Genomic DNA, 27,251 nt, shown 5'->3' with positions numbered 1-27,251 from the left:
CAGCCTACGTTTGCAACTTCCTTTAAGTCTGCTGCTTTGCACGAGGCCTGACGCAGTCACATGTGCATTCTGTTGACAGTGCGTGTGTGCTTCTGGGGAGCAGTAGTACAGCAGTTGGTGTGCTGCGCTACAAACCCGGCAACCTGAGGTCGATTCCCTCTCACTGCCAACACCGATCATGATTATCTGAACTGGTCCTGGGTCAACTCGGCCTCAAATGAGTACCTGGTGCAGTGTGTAATCATTGCCACTGGGGAGACAAAGGCGGCCGGGCCTGGTGTTGGCCACCCACCCCCTCGTGTGCCGTGCCGGCCTTCATAGGTGCTCGCTAACAGCACTTGCCCCCCGACAGTCTGTTAAAGTCTATATGGGGAAACTTTGTCTTTGTAGGGAGTGGTAGTGTAGTGGTTAGCGGGCTGCGCTACAAACCCAACAACTCGGGTTCGATTCCCGCTCACGGCGAACACCAGTGACTAATTGAACCGGTCCTGGACATCCCCTAGGTCGACTCGGCCTCAAATGAGTAACTGGTACAGTGTGTTACATCGCCACTGGGGAGTCAAAGGCAGCCGGGCGTGGTGCTGGACACCCACCCGCTTGTGTACTGTTCCGGCCTTGTTAGGTGCTCGCTAACAGCACTTGCCCCAACAGTCTGTTGAAGGCTATACGGGGGATATGTTTTTAGTTTTGTCTGTGCATCACTGTGCGTGTCTGCGTGTCTACATGTCTGTGCCTGTTTGTGGCTGTTTGTGCATTGGGCAGCCATGAGCAGTGCGGGCGGACCCAACGCAGTGCGCGTGAGCAACTTCTCTCTCGTCGGCTCGCACAAGATCACGCGCGCCTCGCTCGGCGCCTCCAGGTTTCTCTTGGACAAGGTGAGGTGCCACACTCTAAATACACCGCTTGTAGGGCTGTTTTGCTGAAGAGACGAACATTAGAGTTGGCACCCAGAAGTTTGCAACTAAGTTGGAGAAATAGACAGTGGTGAACTAAATGTAATAGGCAGACCTAGGAGATTCTTGCAGTAGTTCCTTCATCTGGCAGAAATAAGGAAGTGATGACAAACTGACATTAACAACACTGGCCATAATGATCTCTTGATTGATTGGATGAACATCCAATTTATTGGCGTGCCAGTCTATCCATGTGGGTTGTGACCAGATATTCTCAAGTGTAGGATGGGGTGATAGTGAGATCAGTAGTAGGGTTGTACGAGCTTGACGTAGAAAAGCACAGAGAATGGGTGCCTACACCGTTTTAAGCCAGTGTATACAGCATAGGAATTGTGCATGCTCGGGCAACTCACAGGCAGGATATGCCAGTGGAAAATAACTGCAACCTAACGTCGTGCCAGCTTGTGCCGTGGAAGTGGCGTTCGTCATCTCTTGTGGACGATGTCAAAGCGACTCGGTCCACTTGTGAAAATCATTTCGATGAGACCACCCAGAGGTTTGCAACCATGTTGGGGAGATAGGAGGGACAGTGGTGAAGTAACTGTGAGAGCAAACATTGTGTCGAGGCCATCAGTTTGGAGATCCTTTGCAAGTGCTCTTGCTTTGCGTCTGTAAATGAGATGTTTGCCACGTAATATAATGTACTAGACGCTGTGTATATAGGAATGGTTTTAATTACAAACGTTACATTGCATATTTTATAATATATACACATATATATCATTAAATCTACATTTATTATGTTTTGAAATGTTCGTTGGGGAATATACTACGCATCCATGTCATTAAATATGTGATTGGAGTAAACTATGTAGGCGAGTGCCTGGCTTTAAAAAGTTTTTTATGTCATCCAAATTGGATGTTACATGTTAAAGGATGCACAGTGGCATACAGTAAGCAATGTCTACACAGTAATAATAGGTGACGGAATGGATTCTATGCTTCAGTATTCTAATTGTGTGTTATATTTGTGCTGTGGAAACTTGTAAGCCAAAAGGGTGCTCTGCTTTGCACATTAGCACATGTCCCCTCCACCAGCATGTGATGTGCACGATTGATTCAAAACCAGTTCCTGGGGCCAAGTAAAACGGTCATGCGCTAACATCACGACGTTGTGTGAACTCAAACATTCAAACACGAGAGTGAATGCAGGCTGGAGGAGTTTGCTTCTCTGCTTTGTCGCCGCTGCATCGCATCTACCCGCCCGCTTCGCATAACTTGCTTTGCCACGTCTACTCTGCCCAACTTATACATTTGATTTTTAGCAATGTGAGCTGGCCGCCTTGATCGATTTAAATTCATGAGGAGCAAAGGGGTTTGTTGCAATCACTGAAAGGAATTACATTTTTTTAAATAAATGAACTGTGACAATCCAATAAGCTTATTTAGATTAATCTTTAATTGAAATCTAGTGGGAGCACAATGGGAATCGTTAAGGGCTTTGACAAAAGATAAGATAAGATCGACAAACATGGGTGGCCGTAATTGTCTCGGGTGAGTCCACAAAATAGTTGTAGAAATAATTGTTTCCATTTTGACAAAAGGGTGTGTCCTCAATTCTGAGAGTTCCAAGGTGAAATTTGCTCTTGGTGTGAATAAACTAGAATTAAGTGCATACATTAAACCTGGTTTTCATAAGTGGTCACCTACACACTGCATTCTGCCCGCCATCCCCTCCAAAATGCATTTTTCTCAAAGAATATCAAGGGGGATATCTTGTGTACACAGTGAGTGCTACGTACAGTCAGTGCTACGGTACAGTCAGTTCTACGAATGGAAAATGTAACGCATCGGCTAAGTTCCCCAAGTGCCGGGCACTGGAATGGGTGTTGTAATGGGTATGATTGGAACGTGTTGGTGACCACTTCATGTTAAACCCGACTCAATGCAAGTGCCAATATCTCAATCTTGATTTGAAGCTTTCGTGACTGCAGGAATCCATACTCTTTGGTTCTTTCGGTAAAGTCACGTAGGTAGAAAAATAATAGATCATGACGTTTCGATCGCAACATAAGCAATCGTCATCAGGTGGGACAACCACAGCAAGAAAAAACTGACGATTGCTTGTGTTGCGATCAAAACGTCGTCATCTATTATTTTTCTACCTACGTGACTTTACTGAAAGAACCAAAGAGTATGCCAATATCTCGTTTAGCAGCACAGCCTATGTGGGTTCAGTTGGCGTGAAAGTGTCGTACAGCGTGGACGGCTCTGAGTAGGAGAAGATGGCCACGCGTAAACAACTGCCGAGATTGCTGATCGCCAATGAAACTGAGTGACCTGCACTCAGTGGTTTTCCCTGTGTCGGGCAGCGGCGGCGTGTTCTGGAATAAGAACGTGTGTAGTGCAGTGCCCTGCCTTGGCACAACTGGGGAGAGGAGAGGGTGTGGAGGATCGGAAATTGGTGCCGAAAAGCCACGGGAACAATTTGCCACTGGTGCTATCAAAGTCCACCTCACTCTTTCCGAGCTTGAGGAAGTAGCTCCCAAAGTCGTGGTTGTCCATGAGGGATAATCTGGAGCTAGTGCTAGAGGAATGTTATCCGACATGTGTTCCCTCTACCGAGGGGATGTTTAGCCATGTGGCTCTCGACATTACGACATTACCCTTCACTGCTGTGTGAGCAACTCCCAAAGTCTGCTTACTGAAGAGGTCACTGGATATCTTTTCAAATGGGAGTAATGTAGCTCATTTTTGGTATCAAACGCCATGTGTCCGTTTGTACAGAAATTATACATTCATTAAGCATGGTTAATGGATCACCAGGAGTTTTCCCACGTTGCATCTTACAAAACTAACCATCTTAAAGCTTAAAACTAACTTAAAATTTGATGAAACAGCTTCTAATTTAAACCAAGAATTGAATTTGACTTATTAACAATCTTGTATTTTGCGATATAAATCATCATCTTTTGTTATAAAGTGATTACGTTGTTAATGTCTCAAGTTAAATTTCGATTTAAAGCTTTCGTGACTGCAGGGATTCATCTTCTTGGTTCTTTCGGTAAAGTCTGTCGGGGAGACGCTGTGAAGACCAGGTCTGTCGGGGAGACGCTGTCTCCCCGACAGACCTGGTCTTCACCTGAGGACGGCTGCTTGCGTTGTGGCCGAAACGTCGTGAGAATTATGTTTTATTTTTATTATCTTATTATTTCCCTTCTACGTGACTTTACCGAAAGAACCAAGAAAATGTCTCAAGTTGTTAGGGTTTCTCTATTAGCTTACACAGCCTCTTAACCATTGAGTTTGCACAACTGATCGGTTGCAGTGTTATTTCAATCGCACCTCTGTTCACTGTTATTATAATCAACTCTGAAGCTTGGCAGTGACCCCACTCTGCTTCTCGTTCTGTTCTGCTCTCATTAGATCCAAATCGGATGCTTTTCTCAAGCCTAAACCATGAGTTCATAACCCTTAACATATTAAGTTAGAGGTATGGAAAATGTTATTTTTAGTGTAGCGTCACATTTCTACTGAAAAGCATGCCTCGAATTTCTTGTCATGATCTTCAACCGGAACACATGGTTTAGAAGTTGGCTCCTTGTGCTAATTTTACACTCTTGAGTTTACACGTTGCGTCTCGTTCCCTCTGTCCCTGCCGCATGCACGCTCGGCCTGAAGCCTTATCGTCCACGTGACGCACAACGACATCTTGCGCTGCTGCTTTGATGCACTGTGTGGCCTGGTGGATGCTCCTCTTGTGCTTCTCTGTTTAGATGTTGGTGGGGGTGTTGAGGAAGTTGTGATGTGGTTGAAGTGGTGGAATGTGAGGTGATTGCAGTTGAATGTGAGGTGTGTGACTTGAGTTAATATGGTGTCTGTGTGATGTGGTTGAAGTGGTATAATGAGATTTAAGTGGTGTAGTGTGAAATGTCTGACATGATTGACTGAAATAGGGTGCCACGGTAGTGAGATGTTAATTACCTCTTTTCCTATACAGGTCGTGGGTTTGATCCCTGATGCCTGTATATGTGGAGTTTGCGTGTTCTCCCTATGGTCGTGTTAATTTTTCTCCGAGTCCTCCACTTTTTCCTTCTGCATTTAGGGTATTTATTTGCAATACATTTCCACGTGATTAGCCACTTTGTTTAGCTATAATTTGTGATAGCCAGGTCGCTTCTAAAAAAGAGCTATATAGCTCCGTAGGCCTTACTTGGTAAAGGAAAAATAGTTTAGAAATCTGACATTAGTGGCATGGTATTTGAATGTTAAAACTGTAAGGTGCGACATGATTCTGGTGAATAGTGTCACATAATTGTGAGCTGGTTGAGGTGGTGGAGTGTGAGGTGCTTGAGGTGGTGTGATGTGATTGAGGTGGTGGAGTGACGTGGTTGAGGTGGTGGAGTGTTGTATCTCGGGGTGCAGGTTGTGTTGTCACGGGTTGTGAAGGCGCGCGTGGTGTCTCACTGGGTGTTCTCTCCCCTGCTGGCTCTAGATGAAGTTTGATGGGAAGGTCAGACACCTGCTGGGAGATGAGTTTCAAGAGAAGGTGCTCCTCTCTCCCCCTCTGTCCTTGTCTCCTCACAGTTGATCCCTCTCCAACGAGCTTGTACAAAGTTAACAATTCGATTCTCAGGACTTAGTAATTGTTAAAGCGAACATTTGTTTTTAGTGATGAAAGTTTGCACTGACATATACGTGTCTATGGTTCCCTGTATTTGTGCCACACCACTGTTTAAATCGTGATGTTGTCATTCCTAGGGTTTATACTTTATCGTGAATGGTTCAAATCCCACAGTTTTCCCCATAATTTCCACGGTGCCTTATTGCTGAATTCAGTCACTTGGCACAGGTTAAAGAGCCTCAATCAATGTTACAAGTTAAAATCCTGCTTGACTTGGGTATCATCGGTCTGGTATTTATAAAAAATATATACCATTCCAGAAAGTAAATAGTGGCTGTCCTATGAATATACTTACCCCCACCATCAGAATGTATAATATTCATCAATGACTTGGGCTGCAAACAGGAGATGAGCATATTGAGTTGATTTATTGACTTTTCCCCAAAGTGCAATGTCTGCAAAGACCCTGAAACAATTAGTTTTTTTGTGGTTGTGTCATAACCCGAATTCCATATTTACAGCTAGATTGAAAAAAAATATATTATGAGCAAGTCTCTGTGATTTTTACTGAAAAAGGTTTTAATATCGGTGAACCTTCGATTGGTATAGTAAAAGGCTTTGGGCCACATTGACTTTTTAACGAATTAAAATATAACTACTTGCTGTTGACCGTTCACACAGTCCTGAGAATCTTGTTTCTTACATTAAAAGGCTCATTTTCTTTAGTTAATACTCTACATGTCTTCTTCCATCTGTTAGTAAATGTCTCCAGGCTGTATTACCTGTAACGACAGTCTTGAATTCCTATCTCATCTGCATCCCAAACAACCTCCCCAAAAACCCTGGATAAAATGGCACAACCCACGCGGAGGTGGGTTTGGGGGCAGGTGGGCGCGGTACAGCTGCACAATGGAGCGTTCCAATTGGTGCAGGGGTGGTGCCGGCATTCTGTATCACGGCTCGTGGCTGCTGCTCTCCTTTAACAGTTTAAACCAGTGCTTTGTAACCAGTGTGCAGCGACATGTCAGTGTCACTCGCCAAAGTCCCAGACGTGCCGTGGAATTTTCGGACTTGTAGAAAAGGAAAGCATCAACAAGCCCACATCTGCCCGCCCTCCCCTCTCCATTGGTCGCGGTGCAGTACGCCAGCAGACAATCATCAGTTGCCACCCCTTCTACTCCCTCGGTGGCGCAAGTACAGTTGGGCAAATATACGTGGAGACATGTTTAAAGACACAAGGACATGGAGACACATACGGAGATGTGCACGGAGACAGACACTAATGCACACCGAGACACAGACGAGGAGACACTCAAACACATACAGGCATACCTCTTATAGCGATTAGGATGCATTGTTGGTAAACGGAGCGCTGCACGAAACAACGCTACGGGAGGTCAGTATAACGTGGTTCTAATGGAAATGCGTTCCTAACGGCCCCATATTTTACCTGTGAGTGATATATAAGAGTTTATTGGTGTATCAGTAATAGCCTTAATAATGATGCTGTACACATGATAAATGTATTTAAAAAGAAAAAGAATAACTTTTAATGATGACGTAAAGAAATATACAATAAGTAATTTACTCGCCAGTGCATTTGGTCGGAGCTTGCGTAAGATTAACCATAGTCTTCTCCATGATGATCATCTGGCTTGGGGGCATGTGTTGCTGCGTCTGAACTTCGACCCACACACCTAATTACTTCTTCCGCCCTTCTCCAGTAAAATACTCCTTGAACGAGCTGTCCTGGTTGCAGTTAACGATTGAGCGATTCTAACGGTTGATACAGCCAAAACCCAAGCTCCATCCGACATCAACCCAACGCTTTCCCGCCTCCACACGTATAACCTGCATGTTCACATCCAACTGGTGCCTTCCCTTGACTGGTTAGCCACATTTACCAGCACTATCACTTGCAGGCCTTTTTCCAGACATTGTGGGTCAGAAATGTTATCACAAAAAGCAAAAACAGTTACCAACGGCGTGAACACACGTTCCACGGAAACCATTCGAGACTGGGGGGGGCGGAGGCGGTGGGGGCGCTGGTTGGCTCGGTGCCACTGAACGCACGCTGTTCTCGCTGGTTGAGCGCACGGCTCGGAGCAGAGGGGGAGCGTTGCCTGCTGCGCGTTCTCACGCAGGTATTGTCCTCCAGGAAAAAGAGCGTTATACGTCAAATGGCGCTAAAAGAAGCAGTGTTATAAGAGGCATGCCCTTGTACACTCACGCAGTCAGGCAAATTCTTGTTATGGGTTTTGATGGCGCAGCTTGGTTTCCATGTTCTCGACAAGATCAGGATGGGAAAGGGATCGTGAATTCTCTCAATCACAGTGCAATGGCTACCCTGCTCGCCCAGCAGCAGGTCCACGGCGATGTTTTGGGTTCGGTGTGCCACGAAGATCGAGTAAGCTCACAAGTGTGCTGTGGAATGTGAAAGGTTGAGAAGCGCTGGTTTAAACTCCTCTGTTATGATCTTCAATGTTAAAACTCAACGCTTTGAATTTGATTTGCCTGATTTCTTCTCTATCCCACATCTGTACCTCATGTCAATCCCTCCCTGACTAAGAATCGGTTGTCCTTCCAGTGCGCAGTCTTGAGATCCGATTGTGTCAACTCTTATGAATGCAAATGTTGTTGGCTCGTATGATGTCTGTTACGCTGCCGTGATGAAGTTATTGGCCTCGTGCACGCTCACCATTGAAATAGATGTTAAGATTGCAAATATTCGTCATAAGCATACTGTAAAATATCTGTAACTACATGCCAATATACACTTTATAAAGAATCTGTTTAACTGTACACGATTAAAAGTTATATTTTAATTATGTATAAAAAATATGAAAATAATGTTTTTTTCTTAGTTAATGATGCGAAGTGAATTCTTTGAGTAAACACGTGCTGTGTGAATTACTAAAATAAATCATAACAGATTGTTTTTAAATATAATCATTGAGAGGAAAGGAAGATATCGATGCTTTGGCTGAGTAGGCGTCATCAGGAAATAAAGAACCTGCATACTGTGTATGTACCCTTAAACAGAAACATTACAGGATGGAGGTGAGGTATAAAAGTCCAAATTGCACAAGTACTTAAGTTTTATTTTATACCTACGTTACTTTACCGAAAGAACCAAAGAGTACTAAATGCAAGCTCCGGCATGGCAGCAAAACATGATGAAGGGCGTTGCCGTGGTTGATTGTGGCCACTATCCCCAACCCCACAACCTAGTTCCGTGAGCGAGCCTGGTTCACTGCGTGCCTCCTCAGGTGCCGTTCCTGTCGCCCTTGGAGGGGCCGATCTTTTTGAAGGTCGAGTGCCGAGCGGCGTCAGCTGTTGAACACCACGGCTTCCTGGTGAGCGTCGAGAGTGAACCCCCCCTCCCCGGCCTTCCACGCTCATGTGGATTCACGCCTTGTGCTCCGTGTCCCTTTGCCATCGAACACAATTGTGAAGACTTTTAAATGAAGCTCGTAAACACAATTATGGCACACTTATAACATGAATCTTCAGTGCACCGATGTCACTGGAGCACGATGGGAGTTGTCGTGATACTAACGTCTAGTATCCTCGTTTCCACCTCAAGATTCCTGTCTACAGGGACGCACAGCCCAGGCGCAAGCTCACGGCTGTTTATTTTTATCATTGCACCTTCCTATAGTCACAAATGCGAAACCTAGGGTCGAGTACTGGATCGGGTATCTGGGTGACCCGTGGGTGAACCACAAGGTGGGTCGTAACCAAGTTTTTTTTACAGATTTCGGTTTTACGTAAACACTACTTCCGGCCCGCTTCGCAGGTTACCCACGAATGCCGGACTCCATGCAAGACTAGCACGGGGTTCAAACGCAGAATTCCACTCGGCCGCATTCGATGTCGGGCTCTTGGGTTTCTCGCATGTTCCCTCGTGACCCCACGGTGGCGCGTGACGCCTGCAGACGGTGTTTGAGGACGTGGGTGGTCTGGGCGCCTGGCACCGCCGCTGGTTCGTGCTTGCGGGGACGCGACTCAGCTACTGGACGTACCCCGACGACGAGCGAAGCAAGGTGGGTACGCACGTGCCCTGTACATGGAGACGCGCCGCTGACACTGACATGCGCCGACACAATACACGCTGATGCGTGTAATACAATGCCTAACAGCCATTCATGCTGACACAGTGACATACAATATTAGGTTCATGGTGCAACCGGTGGTGAGTGGATTTGCACTATGAACCACTTTACTTGAATTCAATTCTCAGTGACAGCTAATATCAGTGATGAGTGATGCTGAATCGTTCCTGGTCCCCACTTCAACTCGCATTGATCAGCGTGGTGAAGAATTGTTAAATAACTCCCATGAAAGGCACTGTGCAAATGCCTTTATCTAGCAGTGGATTGACAAAGGGCTGTAAATGCATACAGTGAGGGAAAAAAGTATTTGATCCCCTGCTGGTTTTGTACGTTTTCCCACTGACAAAGAATAATTTTAATGGTAGGTTTATTTGAACAGTGAGAGACAGAATATCAACAAAAAAATCCAGAAACACGCATGTCAAAAATGTTATAAATTGAATTGCATTTTAATGAGAGAAATAAGTATTTGACCCCCTCTCAATCAGAGATTTCTGGCTCCCAGGTGTCTTTTATACAGGTAACGAGCTGAGATTAGGAGCACACTCTTAAAGGGAGTGCTCCTAATCTCAGCTTGTTACCTGTATAAAAGACACCTGTTCACAGAAGCAATCAATCAATCCGATTCCAAACTCTCCACAATGGCCAAGACCAAGGATGTCAGGGACAAGATTGTAGACCTACACAAGGCTGGAATGGGCTTCAAGACCATCGCCAAGCAGCTTGGTGAGAAGGTGACAGCAGTTGGTGCGATTATTCGCAATTGGAAGAAACGCAAAAGAACTGTCAATCTCCCTCGGCCTGGGGCTCCATGCAAGATCTCACCTCGTGGAGTTGAAAAGATCATGAGAACGGTGAGGAATCAGCCCAGAACTACACGGGATGATCTTGTCAATGATCTCAAGGCTGCTGGGACCATAGTCACCAAGAAAACAGTTGGTAACACACTATGCCATGAAGGACTGAAATCCTGCAGCACCTGCAAGGTCCCCCTGCTCAAGAAAGCACATATACATGCCCGTCTGAAGTTTGCCAATAAACATCTGAATGATTCAGAGGACAACTGGGTGAAAGTGTTGTGGTCAGATGAGACCAAAATGGAGCTCTTTGGCATCGACTCAACTCGCCGTGTTTGGAGGAAGAGGAATGCTGCCTATGACCCCAAGAACACCGTCCCCACCGTCAAACATTGAGGTGGAAACATTATGTTTTGGGGGTGTTTTTCTGCTAAGGGTACAGGACAACTTCAACGCATCAAAGGGACGATGGACGGGGCCATGTACCGTCAAATCTTAGGTGAGAACCTCCTTCCCTCAGCCAGGGAATTGAAAATGGGTCGTGGATGGGTATTCTAGCATGACAATGACCCAAAACACACGGCCATATTTGAATTCACTGTACGATTCTGTAAGTGAGCAAACCTATTATGGATATTTGGCCACACGAACCCAATCACATTTTCCCGGCACCGCTCTGCCGCTCCCCCCGTGTGCGCCAGGAGGCGCTGGGTCAGGTCGGGCTGGCGGAGGTGGAGGAGCCTCGCGTGGGGCCGGCGAGCCGCGAGGCGTGCGCACGCCCCAACACGCTGGAGCTGAGGACGGCGCGCGCAGCACGCCCACATGACTGCCAGACGCTCGTGCGCAAACGGAAGGACGCGCTGCTGGTCTCCCGGTGAGTGTCCCGTGTGCTCTGGTGCGGGCCATGTGATCTCTGGTGAGTGTCGTGTAGTCTCCGGTGATTGTTTCGTAATTCAGAATTCTTGAACTGGTGGCCAAATTTGGTCCTGCGAATGTCCGCCGAGCTAGCGCTTGCGCAGATTGTCATGTCATGTTATGACCTCTGTCCCGCACCTCCGATTAACATGGTTGGCTACGTTTGATACGAAACAGTTCTACATACATACGTCTGTACATGTGACATATGACGTCACGTGCCCCACCGACACTCGCTATTTTATTTGTGGCCCACCGGAATTTTTTTTTTTTTTAATCTTGAAGTAAAATCTATTTTGTATGTTGTGTGGTGTCCAGCCAATGTGTGTGATGTCTCCCAATGGTCTGTGTTCCCCCGGCTTGGCACCATGAGAAATGCTTTCCTGTGCTCTTGCCCTCGTCGGCAGGTACTGGTTGTCGGCCGACACAAAGGAGGAGCGCGACTTGTGGATGAACAAAGTGAACCAGGTGCTGCTTGACCTGCGCACCTGGCAGCCACGGAGCTCTTGCAAGCCCTAAGGGTCCCCAAAAGCTGCTCGCACTCCTATGCATTCGCACGTCTCGCATGTTCACAGTTACAATATACTGGCTTTATAAAACTTCTAAATGCGACCACATCTCAATACGCTTAACAAGAATTGTGGGAATACTTATTTTGTAGAGCGAGGCAGTTGGTCTAAGAGCAGAGGAAATATGAAGGTTTTGAGCGTGGACTTGAGCAGTGGCAGGTAGTGGATAGCACAGATGGATGGGGGAGAAGGAAGTTCCAGCTACACTCACTCTACGGTTAGTCTCACTTCTACGACTCCTGTCTCCATGTGCCTTCTCGTACATGAACACACTCCCGCTCTTCTTTGATTTGAGCTTTTGTGAGGTCAGCGCTGGTCACTTTTGTGCTCGTTAGAGCTGTGTTCAAGCTGACCTGTTGAGCAGCAACTGCCTAGGTTGTGGCTGATATTGCCACCGTGCTGTTATTTTCCGCCAGGCATACAAACTTCACAGGGAGAATTCGCTATGTGGAAAGCTATGGTTACCGGCTTGGTATTGTGCATGGCCAGTTTTTCCGTTTTTAGATGACGGTTTCAGAATCTGAGTTACTCAATACTCCTAATTGCTGCATTTGCAGTGTGCAACACTTTATACTCATGTACTGAATTTAGGTGCTGTTATAATATGTACTTTTGGCAATGTTACGGCTGCAGTGGCTCCTCAAACTTGAGCAACTGAAATAGCGCACCTCGTAGTGCTAACACATTGTAGCCTAATGTCCCATAGGGGACGAAGATGAGTAAGTAGTGATAACACTAAGTATATAGAAGGATTCTGCATGCAAGCAGCAATTCACTAAACACTTCGTACTGCCTTTTAAAATGTAAACGCAATACTCGGTGCACATATCTGTAGTGCTAAAGCAGCTGCCTAGTCATAGCAACAAAATTGGCCCCACCTTTAGCAGACGATACCTGGTGCGAAGCTTTTGAATGATTCACTTGCAAGCCAGTTCCTAGGATGTTACCTTCACATGCCATACATACTTGCCTTTGCAATGAACGCTATTATCACACTTGAATACAGCAATACTGTCCAAGATGAGGTGTAATGCATTGATAAGGTTTGTGTATCTCCTGCTGTAGTTGGTCCATGTTGACAGCTGTGTTACCTTTGGACAGTTAAAAGGGCCAGATGCCGCATTTGGTCCTTTACGGTAACTTCATGGACGCACCACAGCATTGGCCAAAGTTCATTGTGAACGCCAAAAATGAGGATTCCAAATGTGAAAGCGTAACGACTACAGGGGTAGGTCACACGGCTTGGGAGCGTAGCACTACACCTGATGCTCACGTCAACCTTAATGCTTAATTTTTTTCACCTTTTGATTCGCTATTGTCGGTGTACAGACACGACCTGGTGGTTAGACTGAGAAAACAAGGGCAGGTAATGTGCACACGACGCGAGTTAGTGTAGCCTGGGCCCAGTGAGCTGCCAAACTCTCGTCACCCAGCACTTTATGAGCAATGTCTTGCCTTTTAATTCTTCAGTCTTGCGCGCAACCAGTCCAGTCAGCAGTTCCAAATGGAGGCCATTTAAACGACAGCTATTGGGGTTTGTGAGCATGATACCCTGGGCAGCCGTGGCCGTGTGCGTTGTATGTATGTTGAATTTATTTTTCACCATACGCAGCCAACCATGCTAATCGGAGGTGCAAATATTTTGATTAAATCGACACAGCGGCCATGAATGTGAGCGCTCAGGCCACTGAACGGTCAAGTTGGTGGAACACAGAAAGTTTTTGCGACACTTACCGGTTGAGGGGGTGCCTGCAGGAGGCAGTACACCAAGTAGGGTTCCTGACATGCCATCCGTGTAACACAGTTTGAGTGGAATTCAAGTTTCCTCCAGCAAATGAGAATAAAGTGGCTCTCGCATCACACGCAGGACCCTCGTGAGAATTATTCTTAAGACTCAGGAGAGGTTTCCTGAAAATGTTCTTCAAATTATATTTCCTTTTGTTGAGTAGAACTGCCATTTCATGTGCAGGCACCCTATTCCCTTCTCTTAACACCTCCGTAGATGTTTGTCCCCTGTATAGGAGACGAGAGATGAGAAAGCAATCCTCACTTAAACAAGACCAGTCATATGTTTGTGAACGTCTTTAAAGGCCCTGATCCAGCACTTTCAAGCATCCATGGCCAATCCAAGGAGTACCATGACCAGTGAGTGCCAGGGAAGTGAGCTGTTGTGCTATGGAGAGAATGCTGCCAGCAAAGCGATGTGGTAGTTCCACCAATTGCTGCAGAATACTTGGCCAGTATTGTTTGAAGATGTTTTAGTGTGTGTAGGAATTAACTAATCGCTAGAGACCTTTCATATTTACATGCTCGAGAAATTCAACACTGATTATTATCAACGGTTCATCGTGGTATATTTGGAGTCGGTAACAACTGCTTTCACGTGTATTTTCATGCAAATAATTGATTTTTATATAAACTATATCTTGCATTTAATGGAAATAAATATTTTAACATTGGTCTTAACTCTGGAACGTAGATGTAGATTCAACTAATCAATGTGCCTTGTTTTAAAATTCAGTTGATAAAATGATTGTACCGTATAAACGTGCTTATTTGAGTCGTGAATTGTACTCAACTCAATAAGCAATGGTAACAAAAATATATCGGCTATAAAGACGGACTTGTATTAAGCCTGTACTGTCTTCAACAACACTCCTGAGCGCCAGACCTTGCGGAACTTTTCTCTGCATCGCCACCAACGACGACAACCGCCATTTGCCACGAAGTGGTGGTGACGTCCCACGACGCTTGTGCCAGGCTATGTGCACTGAGGGCCACGTGAAGTGTCGAACGCCCCCTGGCAGGTCACGGGACAGACCCAGGTGCCATGGGTTGATAAACTTTCCTCTGCATCACCACCACGGCTCGCGAGCACGCATTGTGCACTGGAGTGTACTCCCAGTGCAGACCGAGCCCACGACTTACCTTCCACGGCCCTGGCGATTGGAAGGGTTTTGAAATCATAACTGGCGTTTAGTGGCTATATGGTCTCAAATCATAATCCCAAGGCAGATATTTCACGAGTTGGTACCAACCGCTTGAGGTTGCAAATAAATGTTAATTGTGGGTTTTTGGAAAGGTCTATAGCCGCCAGGCATAGAACAATTCACCTCCCTCCACCAATTTGATTGTTACAAAAACTTTGTATTCAGGAATATTTTAATGATTGCTTGCACCTTATTTGCAATGGCATCATATTACCTTGTTCTGCCTGACGTTCCATTAGCCAAGGTAAAATAATTTTTTGTGAGCGTAAGAATATATTTTAGTTAATGAATCTTGACATGCTTATTTGCTGCCTGATGTTCGGATATAGTCACCCTATGAAGACCATCCCAAGAAAGGATATTGGCACTGCTAAAGTGTTGACACCTCAGGTGGTCCAAGCTTTTTTCTCTGGCTTGTGTTAAAGTATGTGAACATCGATGTCATTGGCTAGTGTAGTTTTGATTTAATGGTTGTAGAACTGGAAATGTGTATCTAGTTTTTCTCCCAGAGCATAAGCACCTCTGCTGGGCGGGCAGTGGTTGCCATGTGAGAGGGTGGCGGTTCCTTGGTGGTGGTGGTGGTGTTCACGACTTGTGGATCGTGCGGTCCATTTAGATGTCCAGGACTTGTCACCGGGCAGCACGATCCACCGTGACTTATAATATTGTCTCTAGTCACAGTAGGAAACCTTGGATGCTGAACATTTGTACTGTTAGTTATACTATGTTTTACCACACATGCCTTGTTTATTTTTCTTATGGTCGCGTTTGCGTCGCTATTGGGGTCATGTATGTGTCTGGCGCAAAATAATCTGATGCGTAAATCGAGGTCTTATCAAGAGATCGGTTTGCACTTCATTGAAACGACATCTGTTTCTCATGGTCACTAACAAGTGAACAGTTATGAAAGCACATTTCACATGAATCTTGATGCCCCCCTTTTGCACGTCACTGTTGCCAAACGGTGCCAACGTGAGCATCTCCCTCGAGCTCTGAGTTGGTACTGTTTGGAGTCTGAATGTATGGATTGAATCTCTCGGTTGTAGTTTTCCTTTCTCCTGTTAGAATTTGCAGAATTGTCACTTTAGACTATCAAAACTCGTACTGAATGTCTATTTGTGTTTGTTTTTCATTCAAACTCTTTGGTCTATAGTTGCAACCGTATTGTCTTGGTCTCTTTTAAATGTATAATTTCTGTTCATATGTATGTGGTAACTTTTAAGGAGCTATATTTTCAATAAATTGAAAGTTATAGGACTCATTTGTTGCACATGATTCTGTCCGAGATGTCTGACCCTATATTTAGTCTGGTATGCACACACGAGAGTGCAAAAGACATTGTAAATTGACGCCACATTCTGCTACTCCTGACACGGTTATCTAGGTTTGACCACATGAATGTGAAATATGTAGTTTTTGCTCTGCATCTACGTCAGCAGCGTACGAAAGAAGATTCATCAGAATTCTCCCCACTGAGTTTAGTCGTGACGCTGTCCCCTCAGTCAGCTTTTTTCTGGATGTTTGAAAAGGTCACCAATGGTTTGACTTGTCCCTGCCATTAAAATGTGAAATCGGCACCATTAGCTCTTGGCTGTCAAAGCAGATAAGCAGGAGAGCATTGTTTTATTTTAAGAGACGAGTGAGGAGTTTGAGGTCTGTTAAAGATCTCCCTTTGTATAGACTCGGCTGTGTAAATCCGACATTCAGCAACTCCACAGACACGTGTGTGGACGATACTTGGGGATATATTAAACAAGTGTATTAAATCTAATCGGTTTTTTTTAACATGTAAAACAATGTAGCAACAAGTATCACGCCATAGAATGTTTGTTATGGACAGACTGGCTGGACGCGCGCTGTCAGAGCCACGGTCGGCAGAGGGCGGTCTAACATCGTCCTGCACTCTGCTCCAGCGTCCACCTTCCGCCAACAGGCGCTGACCAGCGTGGTGAAGTATGGTTAAAACGAAAATATCCCCGCGACTTGCACTGCGTGGATTACCAGCGCCGTGGATGTCCAAAAACTCGGGATCACCTAAGCGAGACTTAATCACAATTTGAGCTGCCTTCCACGGGGCGGCGCCGTGGCTTAGATGGTTAAAGCGCCTGTCTAGTAAACAGGAGATCCTGGGTTCGAATCCCAGCGGTGCCTTTTAATTTTAAGTGTTTTTTTGCCATTTACCAACTTCCATTTTTAGTTATCTGCCTCCGTGCGTGTCCGCTTTGTGTGGCGCTCCAGTCCCTCAACGGACAAACCCGGGACGCGGCGAGAGACGTCTCAAGGGCGCCCTCTGGCCACTCGACACGAAGGCGCCCTCTAGTGGCGGCAGCGTGGCGGGCTCAAGGGGGCTTCCATTCGCTTTCATCGCTCGTCGGCATTCACTCGCCCCAAACGGGGAAGAACGCGCAGGCTGACAGCAGAACGCGGGCGCGTCCAGAATGAACGCCGCCTCCATTAGGTGAACTGTCACGATTCGCAGTCGTGCTCTCAGATGCGCGTCTGCGGCCGTCTGGACATACTGGGCATAGCGCATTTAAACCATCAGGTCTAAAGATTATTTCTCTGATATTAGGAAGCCGTGCGAGCTATGCACTTGTAAATTTAAATTGAAAACTAATTTCTTTCGAACTGATTTTTTGTGTTTAGTTTGTTGTCCTTCACCCGCATCTCCCGATTAGCACGGTTGGCTACATACGGTGCGAAATAAGTTCAACGCACCATTCTGCTTTGTTTTACGTCGCGGACCATTTCTCAATTGTTCTCTCTCCTGAGGTAGTTGGACTCGCGCCATTAACCTCAATGTTAACATTTACATTTGATTATACAAATAAAAAAGATTCTCACACAATTCCGAGAATGTATTGAGCATACAAATGGATATCTTGATGCACGACTGCATGCCGAATACAACAGTGAAGCCTTTGCTTGGTCTGCCAAGGCGGGGGCGACGGTGGGGCTGTGTGTTCTTACGAACCCGGCAACCCGAGTTCGATTCCTGCTCACGACCAAAATATTTGAACCGGTTCTGGGCCTCCCCTAGGTCGACACAGCCTTATACTAGGCCAGGATAGTGTGTGTGTGTGTGCACCTAGGCCAGGATAGTGTGTGTGTGTGCACCTAGGCCAGGATAGTGTGTGTGTGCACCTAGGCCAGGATAGCGTGTGTGTGCACCTAGGCCAGGATAGTGTGTGTGTGTGCACCTAGGCCAGGATAGCGTGTGTGTGCACCTAGGCCAGGATAGTGTGTGTGTGAGTGTACACCTAGGCCAGGATAGTGTGTGTGTGTGAGTGCACCTAGGCCAGGATAGTGTGTGTGTGTGTGCACCTAGGCCAGGATAGTGTGTGTGTGAGTGCACCTAGGCCAGGATAGTGTGTGTGTGTGCACCTAGGCCAGGATAGTGTGTGTGTGTGTGCACCTAGGCCAGGATAGTGTGTGTGTGTACACCTAGGCCAGGATAGTGTGTGTGTGTGCGCGCACCTAGGCCAGGATAGTGTGTGTGTGTGTGTGTACACCTAGGCCAGGATAGTGTGTGTGTGTGCGCACCTAGGCCAGGATAGTGTGTGTGTGTGTGCACCTAGGCCAGGATAGTGTGTGTGTGTGCGTGTACACCTAGGCCAGGATAGTGTGTGTGTGTGCGCACCTAGGCCAGGATAGTGTGTGTGCACCTAGGCCAGGATAGTGTGTGTGCACCTAGGCCAGGATAGTGTGTGTGTGTGCACCTAGGCCAGGATAGTGTGTGTGTGCACCTAGGCCAGGATAGTGTGTGTGTGTGCACCTAGGCCAGGATAGTGTGTGTGTGTGCACCTAGGCCAGGATAGTGTGTGTGTGAGTGCACCTAGGCCAGGATAGTGTGTGTGTGTGCACCTAGGCCAGGATAGTGTGTGTGTGTGTGCACCAGAGGTGTGGACTCGAGTCATGTGACTTGGACTCGAGTCAGACTCGAGTCATGAATTTGATGACTTGCGACTCGACTTGGACTTGCATAACAATGACTTTGTCCCACCTATGAGATGTGGACTCGAGTCATGTGACTTGGACTCGAGTCAGACTCGAGTCATGAATTTGATGACTTGCGACTCGACTTGGACTTGCATAACAATGACTTTGTCCCACCTCTGGTGTGCACCTAGGCCAGGATAGTGTGTGTGTGTGCACCTAGGCCAGGATAGTGTGTGTGTGTGCACCTAGGCCAGGATAGTGTGTGTGTGTGTGTGTACACCTAGGCCAGGATAGTGTGTGTGTGTGTGTACACCTAGGCCAGGATAGTGTGTGTGTGTGCGCACCTAGGCCAGGATAGTGTGTGTGTGTGCACCTAGGCCAGGATAGTGTGTGTGTGTGTACACCTAGGCCAGGAGTGTGTGTGTGTGTGCACCTAGGCCAGGATAGTGTGTGTGTGTGCACCTAGGCCAGGATAGTGTGTGTGTGTGCACCTAGGCCAGGATAGTGTGTGTGTGCACCTAGGCCAGGATAGTGTGTGTGTGTGCGCACCTAGGCCAGGATAGTGTGTGTGTGTGCACCTAGGCCAGGATAGTGTGTGTGTGTACACCTAGGCCAGGATAGTGTGTGTGTGTACACCTAGGCCAGGATAGTGTGTGTGTGTGTGTGTACCTAGGCCAGGATAGTGTGTGTGTGTACACCTTGGCCAGGATAGTGTGTGTGTGTGTCCACCTAGGCCAGGATAGTGTGTGTGTACACCTAGGCCAGGATAGTGTGTGTGTGTACACCTAGGCCAGGATAGTGTGTGTGTGTGTGTACACCTAGGCCAGGATAGTGTGTGTGTGTGTGTACACCTAGGCCAGGATAGTGTGTGTGTGTGTGCGCACCTAGGCCAGGATAGTGTGTGTGTGCGAACCTAGGCCCGGATAGTGTGTGTGCGCACCTAGGCCAGGATAGTGTGTGTGTGTGTGTACACCTAGGCCAGGATAGTGTATGTGTGCGCGCACCTTGGCCAGGATAGTGTGTGTGTGTGTGCACCTAGGCCAGGATAGTGTGTGTGTGCACCTAGGCCAGGGCTCGGAGGCTGAGAAAGAGACAGATGGCTGTGTGTGTGGGTGTCTGCAGTGGGAAGTGGTAGGGTAGTGGTTAGCGTGCTGCACTACAAACCCAGTGACCCCAGTTCGATTCCCGCTCACGGCCAACACCAGTGACATTATCTGAATCGGCCCTGGACCTCCCTTAGGTCAACTCAGCCTCAAATGAGTAGCTAGTGTGACATTTAAATATCGCTACTCGTGAGACAACGGTGGCCAGGTGTGATGCTGGCCACCCACCCCCTTTGTGTGCCGTGCCGGCCTTCATAGGTTCTCGCTAACGGCACTTGCCCCAACAGTCTGTTAAGGTTATACGGGGGATCTTTGTCTTTTTTGCGTGTGTCTGTAGTAGCTGTTTGTGTGTGTAGTAGCTGCATCAGCCAGTAGTCTCAGTCAGTCGACCTGTGGCATCTGGGTCTGCCCCGTGACCTCCTGCCAGCAGGCGTTCGACACTTCACGTGGCCTCAAGGTGCACATAGCCTGGCACAAGCGTCGTGGTGACATCACCGCCACTTAGTGGCGAATGGTGTTTGTTGTTGTTGTTGTAGTAGCTGTGTGTGTGTGTTGAGTTTGTGTGTGTCTGTAGTAGCTGTGTGTGGGCAGAACGGGGCTCGGGCTCTCAGAAGGTGATGGACGGCTGGTCAAAATTGAAGAGCTCCTCGTCAAACAACTCCTCAGGCAGCTCCTCCTCGCCATCAGCGAAGTAGGTGGGGAAGGGCGGATTCTCGTTGAACTTCAAGCGATTGGGCAGGATGGTGTCCCGCACCTGTGACAAACACAAGCACGCGCGTATAGGCATGCGCGTATAGGTACACACAAGTGCTGTTAGCGAGCACTGATGAAGGCTGGCATGGCACCCAAGGGGGTGGGTAGCCAGCACCACGCCCTTTGTCTCCCTAATGGCGATGTTTATACATCCCTACCAGCTATACCACAGACACCGGCAAGGAAGTCATTGCAAGTGGAGGAAACTGCAGGACTCACCTTGACCAAACAGTTTTTGTGGCCCGGGATGGAGCCGTGCACGTACAGTACATTGTACTTGGTGTTCACCCTCCACACCTGAGCATCAATGCACACACAAGCCGGCACAGTCAATCAAACCACCCACACGGCAATCAACCTCCATGAGCTATCTAATTAATAGAGTTCATTTTTTGTTATTTATTTTTGGTTCTTAACTGTGTCTGGATAGTGTACAAACGAGTCTGCATGCATACGTGCGTGTGCATAAGTGTGTGGTTGGCATATACGAGTGTGTATAGATACTGCTGCATATGTTTGTGTGGATGCTAGTGTGTTAATGTGTCATCTGTAAAATGTCTGCCATTCTTCCACTCGTGGAGGGTGTACACCCAGGACCCCATTCAAACCCACAGTAGCCTGGTCTCAGCTAGCTGATGAAAGTTGCAAGCGAGAATTTCATCGCTTGCAGCTGGGCTTGGCGCATCGTCCTCCACTCCTGTGATGCCGAGGGGAAATGGGCGAGGTTCAGGGCTGTAGCTCATGCAGCTGAAATGGCTCCTTTGGGTACACGGTCCAAACCTCCCCAGAGACCCTGGTTGACAGGCTGGCTGAGAAAAAGCGAGAGGCCCACTCTCACCGTCTACAGTATCCCACATCAGAGAACGAGGAGGCTTACCACAGCTTTCGCTCAGAGGTTCGGAGAGCCGTGAAGTGCTGCAAGGATGGGTGGTGGTCGCTGGTTGCTCAGGAGATGGAGTCTGCCTCAGTAGCCCTAGATCAGAAATCACTCCTTAACTCCATCAAAAAAGTAACTTGCAGCGCCATACCTATCACCATCATTCGGGGAAGGAAAGGTAATTCGATCTCCAACCCCCAGGAACAGGTTTTCAGATTTGCTGAGCATTTCTGTGAGGTCGTGGGGGAAGGGAAATCCTTCAGCCTGAAAAACATCATGTGACAAAGTTGGGATGACCCTGCTGAGGCTGTGGTGCCTCAAATATTGGAAGAAGTAGTCACCCCCTGTGAGTGGCTGGCTGAAGTGCCATTTGTTGAGGAAGTACAGAAGGCAATCCAGTCTCAGACCAGGAAAGGCACCGGGCAGAGATGATCTCCCAAGCGAAATGCTGAGGGAGGGTGGCGTTTCTGCGCAGACTGCATTACATGACATCATAATAACGGTCTGGACCACTGGACGGGTTCCGCAGAATTGGAAGGGTGCCCTGGTGGTCCCCCTCTTTAAGAAGGGGGACTGCATAGACTGTAACAACTCCAGGGGCATATACCTCCTCAGTGTGCCAGGAAAGGTCCTGGCAAGGATTATTCAACATCGCCTTGCTAGGCACGCTGAGGAGAGGCTTGCAGTGCCCCAATGTGGTTTCAGGAAAGGGCGGTCCTGCGCATATGCCATATTTTCTGTCCATCTGCTACAACAGAAGTGTAGAGAATTCCCAACGTACCTAAATCTCTGCTTTATTGACCCTGGGTTATTCTTCGTGCTTTCGGAGTCTCTGACTCTCTGCTCAGGATCATTAAGGACCTTCACGATGGCGAGCAGGCCCGGGTAAAACTACGTGGTCGGAAGTCGCAGCCATTCCCTGTTCTCCTTGGGGTGTGACAGCAATGTCCTCTGGCTCCCACATTACACTGTGTAACATTTTTTTTGTGCTCCTGGGTAGTAAGCGTTATTTACTAATTGCTTATGCCTCAAAATTACAGAAAATGGCTATTATCCCCCACAAACTTTGCTTGTGACCAGGACAGTGATATTTAGAAATTTACCTATTTTCCAGAACATTCCAGATAGATTCAGTGCTGAGTAAACTTGGAGTAACTTATAGAACATTCTAGAACGTTCCAGTAATATAAATAGTAGTATAAATACAGGGTCCTTAAGCCCACCAGTTCAGTTTAGTTCTAGCTGCCTAAGTGGATACATATCTGCATTTTTATGAATCTGGCATCAAGAGGCTGCAACCATCCGGCAGACGCATTTTGCGATGTATGCGGCCAATTTATCAAGACAAGAGCGAAAAAGTATTCTGTGGAAGCATCTGCTAAGATGTATGAGGCCTACAAGGCATATTTCGGCATGCCAGTCGGGGATCAAGACAAACCCTGGGCACCACATTTCACCTGCGAGCAATGCTAAAAAAAACTCTGGAAGGTAAGATGAACAATTGTTGCTCGAAATTTTATGTTATAAAATTTGTCAAAAAAATTACATTGTAAAAGTTTTTAATTTTAAAATGTTTAACAATTTAAAATGTTATTGAAAAAATATATCGTACATGAAAAATGTTGCGAGAATCTCTTACGCATTAGTCATGGGTGAAATAAATGTATTTTTGTAGGATGGTACAGAGGAGAAAAGAGAGCCATGAAGTTCGCTATTCCAAGAATTTGGCGGGAACCCACTGACCACTCAAGCAACTACTACTTCTGCATGGTGGACCCTTCCAAACGTCGGACTGGCAAGAATTCACCTGCTATCACATATGCGGACCTTCTTTCATCCATCGCCCCGGTGCCACACTGCCATGAGCTCCCTGTAACCCACTCCTCCGGAGAGAGAAGAGCCATCTTTAGAAGAGAGCAGCAAGTCAGAGAGCGAGGAAGACGTTGTAGATCCAGATGACAATTTCAGAGGTGGAGCTGAGAAGAGAAACCCATACTACCCCAACAAAAAAGACCTCAACTACTTGATCAGAGATCTTGGTCTCACCAAGTCCAATGCCGAGCTTTTGACGTCTCGGCTCAAGCAGTGGAACTTGTTGGATGAAAGTGTGCAAGTCGCAGATCAGAGGAAGCGTCACCAACCTTTTTGCAGCTTCTTCACCCGTTAAGATGGACTCTGTTTCTGCCACAATGTGACCAGTCTGTTCGAGGCAATCGGAATCGCCTGTAACCAGAATGAGTGGCGCCTGTTCATTTACAGCTCACCCAGGAGGCTCAAAGCCGTGCTGCTCCATACTGGTAACAAGTACCCGTCTCTTCCCCTGCCTCACTCGGTGCACCTCAAAGAGGATTACAACAGCATCAAGACCTTGCTGGACACCTTGAAGTATGATGAGTACGGGTGGGAGGTCATCGGTGATTTCAAAATGGTGGCATTCCTGATGGGTCTCCAAGGCGGTTTTACCAAGTTTCCCTGCTATCTTTGCTTTTGGGACAGCAGGGACACTAAGGCACACTACCACAGGCGGGACTGGCCACAGCGGACCGAGTTCTCTGTGAGGAGGAGGAACGTCAAGTGGGAGCCACTGGTGGACCCCCAGAAGGTGCTGATGCCACCACTGCACGTAAAATTGGGCCATATGAAACAATTTGTCAGAGCTGTAGATAAGGAGTCGGGCAGCCTTCAAGTACCTTCAAGACTTCTTCCCTAAGCTGTCTGAGGCAAAGGTCAAAGCCGGTTTCTTCATCAGACCACAGATAAAGAAGATCCTGGAGAGCAATGAATTCCCCAAAAAGCTCACGAGTAAGGAGAAAGTGGCTTGGAACAGCTTTGTCGCAGTGGTTCGTGGCTTCCTGGGCAATCACAAGGTCGAAAACTATGTGGAGCTGGTTGAGACTGGTGAAGAACTACGGCACAATGGGCTGTAGGATGTCCCTCAAAGTCCGTATCCTTGATGCTCATCTTGATAAATTCAAGGAGAACATAGGAGCGTACTCGGAGGAGCAAGGCGAGCGCTTCCACCAGGATATACTGGACTTTGAACGCCGCTACTAAGGGCAGTATAACGAGAACATGATGGGAAACTACATTTGGGGGCTGATTCGTCAAAGTGGTTTACAGTATAATCGTAAATCTCGAAAAACAACTCACTTATAAATCTTTTGTCGTAATTTTTGTATTGCTTTAGTATAAATACATGTTAATTTTGATTCATATGTTGTTGTTTTCTGACTTTATGTGAACGAAAAGACACAAATTCGCCTGTTTTCGCATTGAAAATAGGTAAATTTCAAAATATCACTGTCCTGGTCACAAAAGCAAAGTTTTTGGGGAATAATAGCCATTTTCTATACTTTTTAGGCATCAGCAATTACGAAATAACACTTACTATCCAGGAGCAAAAATTGTGTTACATAGTGTTATTTCGACCACGTAGTTCGTGAAGCTTTCGATGGCTGTACCGAAGAAATTTCCATCTGGAACAGATATAATGGGAGGCTGATCGATGCCCAGGTGCGGTCAAGGGATGGTGATTGCTGCTCACTCAGAGGAGGAGTTGGAAGCGCTGCTGCCGAACCTGGAGCGTGCCACTAAGAGGCGGGGCCTTACCATCAACCCCACTGAAACTAAGCACCTGCCTGGGTATTTTGTACCATCAGACACTCCCCCTCCACAACTCCCAATTGGTGATGGGGCAGTTATGCTTGCAATACGTGGACCATCTTCGCCGGTTATAAACATTTAGGCTAGCCTGCCTACAATCCATCCTGAGTTTAACCAGACTGGATTGTATGAGCTCACAAATTCTTGAAAGATCTGGACAAAGTCCCATCGGTGAGCTCCTCTGGCAGGCAAGGCTGCGTTGGCTGGGTTATGTAGAGCCCGCATGCCCAGCCACCACATGCCTAAACAGCTTTTATTCAGCCGGATAAAGGGGGCTAAACGGGCGTGACACAGGCTAGAGAAGAGATGGAGTGATGTGGTACAAGAGGATGTGGAACTGAATGGACTTGCCGATGACTGGTACCGGCGGTGTCAAGATTGGCCTCTTTGCAGGAGGCTCGTGAAGGACGCTACTGGGCAGTTGGAGGCACCAGCAACAATGGAGGGCAGAGGAGCGACGCTCACAACAATGAACGAAGTGGCGGGCGGCTAAAACGCAGAATGTTGGCACAGTAGGGGGCACAGGTGGTGCATCGGCCAGTCATTACAGTCAGTTGACCCATAGCACCTGGGTTTGCCCTGTGACCTCCTGCCAGCGGGCGTTCGACACTTCACGTGGTTTTAATGTGCACATAGCCTGGCACAAGCGCCGTGGTGACGTCACCGCCACAAAGTGGTGAATGGCGGTTGTTGTGAATGTGTGCATGTGTGTCGTAGTGCAGCGGGGAGTGGTAGTGGAGCGATTAGCGAACCCTGCAACCCGAGATTGATTCCCGCTCACAGCCAACACCAGTGATGATAATATGAACCGGTCCTGGGCCTCCCCTGGGCCAACTCAACTTCAAATTAGTACCTGGTGCAGTGTCTAAACATCGTCACTAGGGAGACAGAGGAGGCCGACATGGTTCTGGCCACCCACCCCCTTCGTGTGCCGTGCCGGCCTTCATAGGTGCTCGCTAACAGCACTTGCCCCAAAAGTATGTTCAGGATACACGGGGGATCTCTGTCTTTGTGCGTGCGTGGACACTCCTCCATGTGTGCATGCGTGGTGCAGCGTGGGCGCCACCTTGAGACCATGCTCGGTGCGGTAGATGTTCCCCATGTGTCCGGGCATCTTGGTTCCGGGCCACACACGTGCGGGGCCCTGCGGCAAAACGCGTGGCCACCCTCTCGAACGTGCGGCCACCCTCTCGAACGCGCGACTACTTTTGAGAACGCGCGGCCACCCTCTAGAATGAGCGGCCATCCTCTCGAATGAGCGGCCACCCTCTCGAACGCGCGGCCACCCTCTCGAATGAGCGACCACCCTCTCGAATGAGCGGCCACCCTCTCGAATGAGCGGCCACCCTCTCGAATGAGCGGCCACCCTCTGGAACGCGCGGCCACCCTCGCGAATGAGCGGCCACCCTCTCGAACGCGCGGCCACCCTCGCGAATGAGCGGCCACCCTCTCGAATGAGCGGCCACCCTCTCGAATGAGCGGCCACCCTCTCGAACGCGCGGCCACCCTCGCGAATGCGCGGCCACCCTCTCGAACGCGCGGCCACCCTCTCGAATGAGCGGCCACCCTCTCGAACGCGCGGCCACCCTCGTGAATGAGCGGCCACCCTCTCGAACGCGCGGCCACCCTCTCGAACGCGTGGCCACCCTCTCGAACGCGCGGTCACTCTCTCGAACGCGCGGCCACCCTCTCGAACGCGCGGCCACCCTCTCGAATGAGCGGCCACCCTCTCGAACGCGCGGCCACCCTCGCGAATGAGCGGCCACCCTCTCGAACGCGCGGCCACCCTCTCGAACGCGCGGCCACCCTCGCGAATGAGCGGCCACCCTCTCGAACGCGCGGCCACCCTCGCGAATGAGCGGCCACCCTCTCGAACGCGCGGCCACCCTCTCGAACGCGCGGCCACCCTCGCGAATGAGCGGCCACCCTCTCGAACGCGCGGCCACCCTCTCGAATGAGCGGCCACCCTCGCGAATGAGCGGCCACCCTCGCGAATGAGCGGCCACCCTCTCG

At 48.1% G+C, this 27,251-nt stretch overlaps 2 protein-coding genes and 1 non-coding gene across 11 annotated transcripts in view; 2 read left to right on the top strand and 1 right to left on the bottom strand.

Moving 5' to 3' along the window:
* LOC144946717 (anillin-like) overlaps positions 1 to 16,192 on the top strand; it is a 55,468-nt gene extending 39,276 nt beyond the window's left edge. For all 5 annotated transcript variants that reach the window (XM_078875837.1, XM_078875834.1, XM_078875833.1 and 2 more), the window contains 6 exons: positions 763 to 875; positions 5,389 to 5,442; positions 8,787 to 8,873; positions 9,456 to 9,563; positions 11,131 to 11,303; positions 11,752 to 16,192. In XM_078875837.1, coding sequence (XP_078731963.1) covers positions 763 to 875; positions 5,389 to 5,442; positions 8,787 to 8,873; positions 9,456 to 9,563; positions 11,131 to 11,303; positions 11,752 to 11,863 — 647 coding nt within the window. In that variant the 3' untranslated portion in view covers positions 11,864 to 16,192. The remainder of the gene's footprint in view (positions 1 to 762; positions 876 to 5,388; positions 5,443 to 8,786; positions 8,874 to 9,455; positions 9,564 to 11,130; positions 11,304 to 11,751) is intronic.
* Positions 16,193 to 16,551: 359 nt separating this feature from the next.
* MRPL3 (mitochondrial ribosomal protein L3) overlaps positions 16,552 to 27,251 on the bottom strand; it is a 32,450-nt gene continuing 21,750 nt past the window's right edge. Inside the window, exons 8-13 of one of the 5 annotated variants that reach the window (XR_013639938.1) lie at positions 26,305 to 26,382; positions 20,918 to 20,995; positions 19,878 to 20,699; positions 18,594 to 19,420; positions 17,992 to 18,543; positions 16,552 to 17,960 (exon numbers count right to left, since the gene is read on the bottom strand). Coding sequence is in view for 1 of the 5 variants with exons in the window: in XM_078875831.1 (XP_078731957.1) it covers positions 20,553 to 20,699; positions 20,918 to 20,995; positions 26,305 to 26,382 (303 nt within the window). In the remaining 4 variants the exon portion in view is untranslated. Of the gene's footprint in view, positions 17,961 to 17,991; positions 18,544 to 18,593; positions 19,421 to 19,444; positions 20,700 to 20,917; positions 20,996 to 26,304; positions 26,383 to 27,251 lie in introns of those variants that run through there. The other 4 variants (XR_013639939.1, XR_013639940.1, XR_013639941.1 and 1 more) reach the window with 4 other exon arrangements.
* On the top strand, positions 16,981 to 17,054 carry TRNAT-AGU (transfer RNA threonine (anticodon AGU)). Its single transcript has one exon. It is a non-coding gene; the product is annotated as a tRNA-Thr (tRNA).

The sequence above is a fragment of the Lampetra fluviatilis genome, chromosome 42, assembly GCF_964198595.1.
Source record: "Lampetra fluviatilis chromosome 42, kcLamFluv1.1, whole genome shotgun sequence".
Lineage (NCBI taxonomy): Eukaryota > Metazoa > Chordata > Hyperoartia > Petromyzontiformes > Petromyzontidae > Lampetra > Lampetra fluviatilis.
This window is presented reverse-complemented; position numbering and strand designations above follow the sequence as displayed.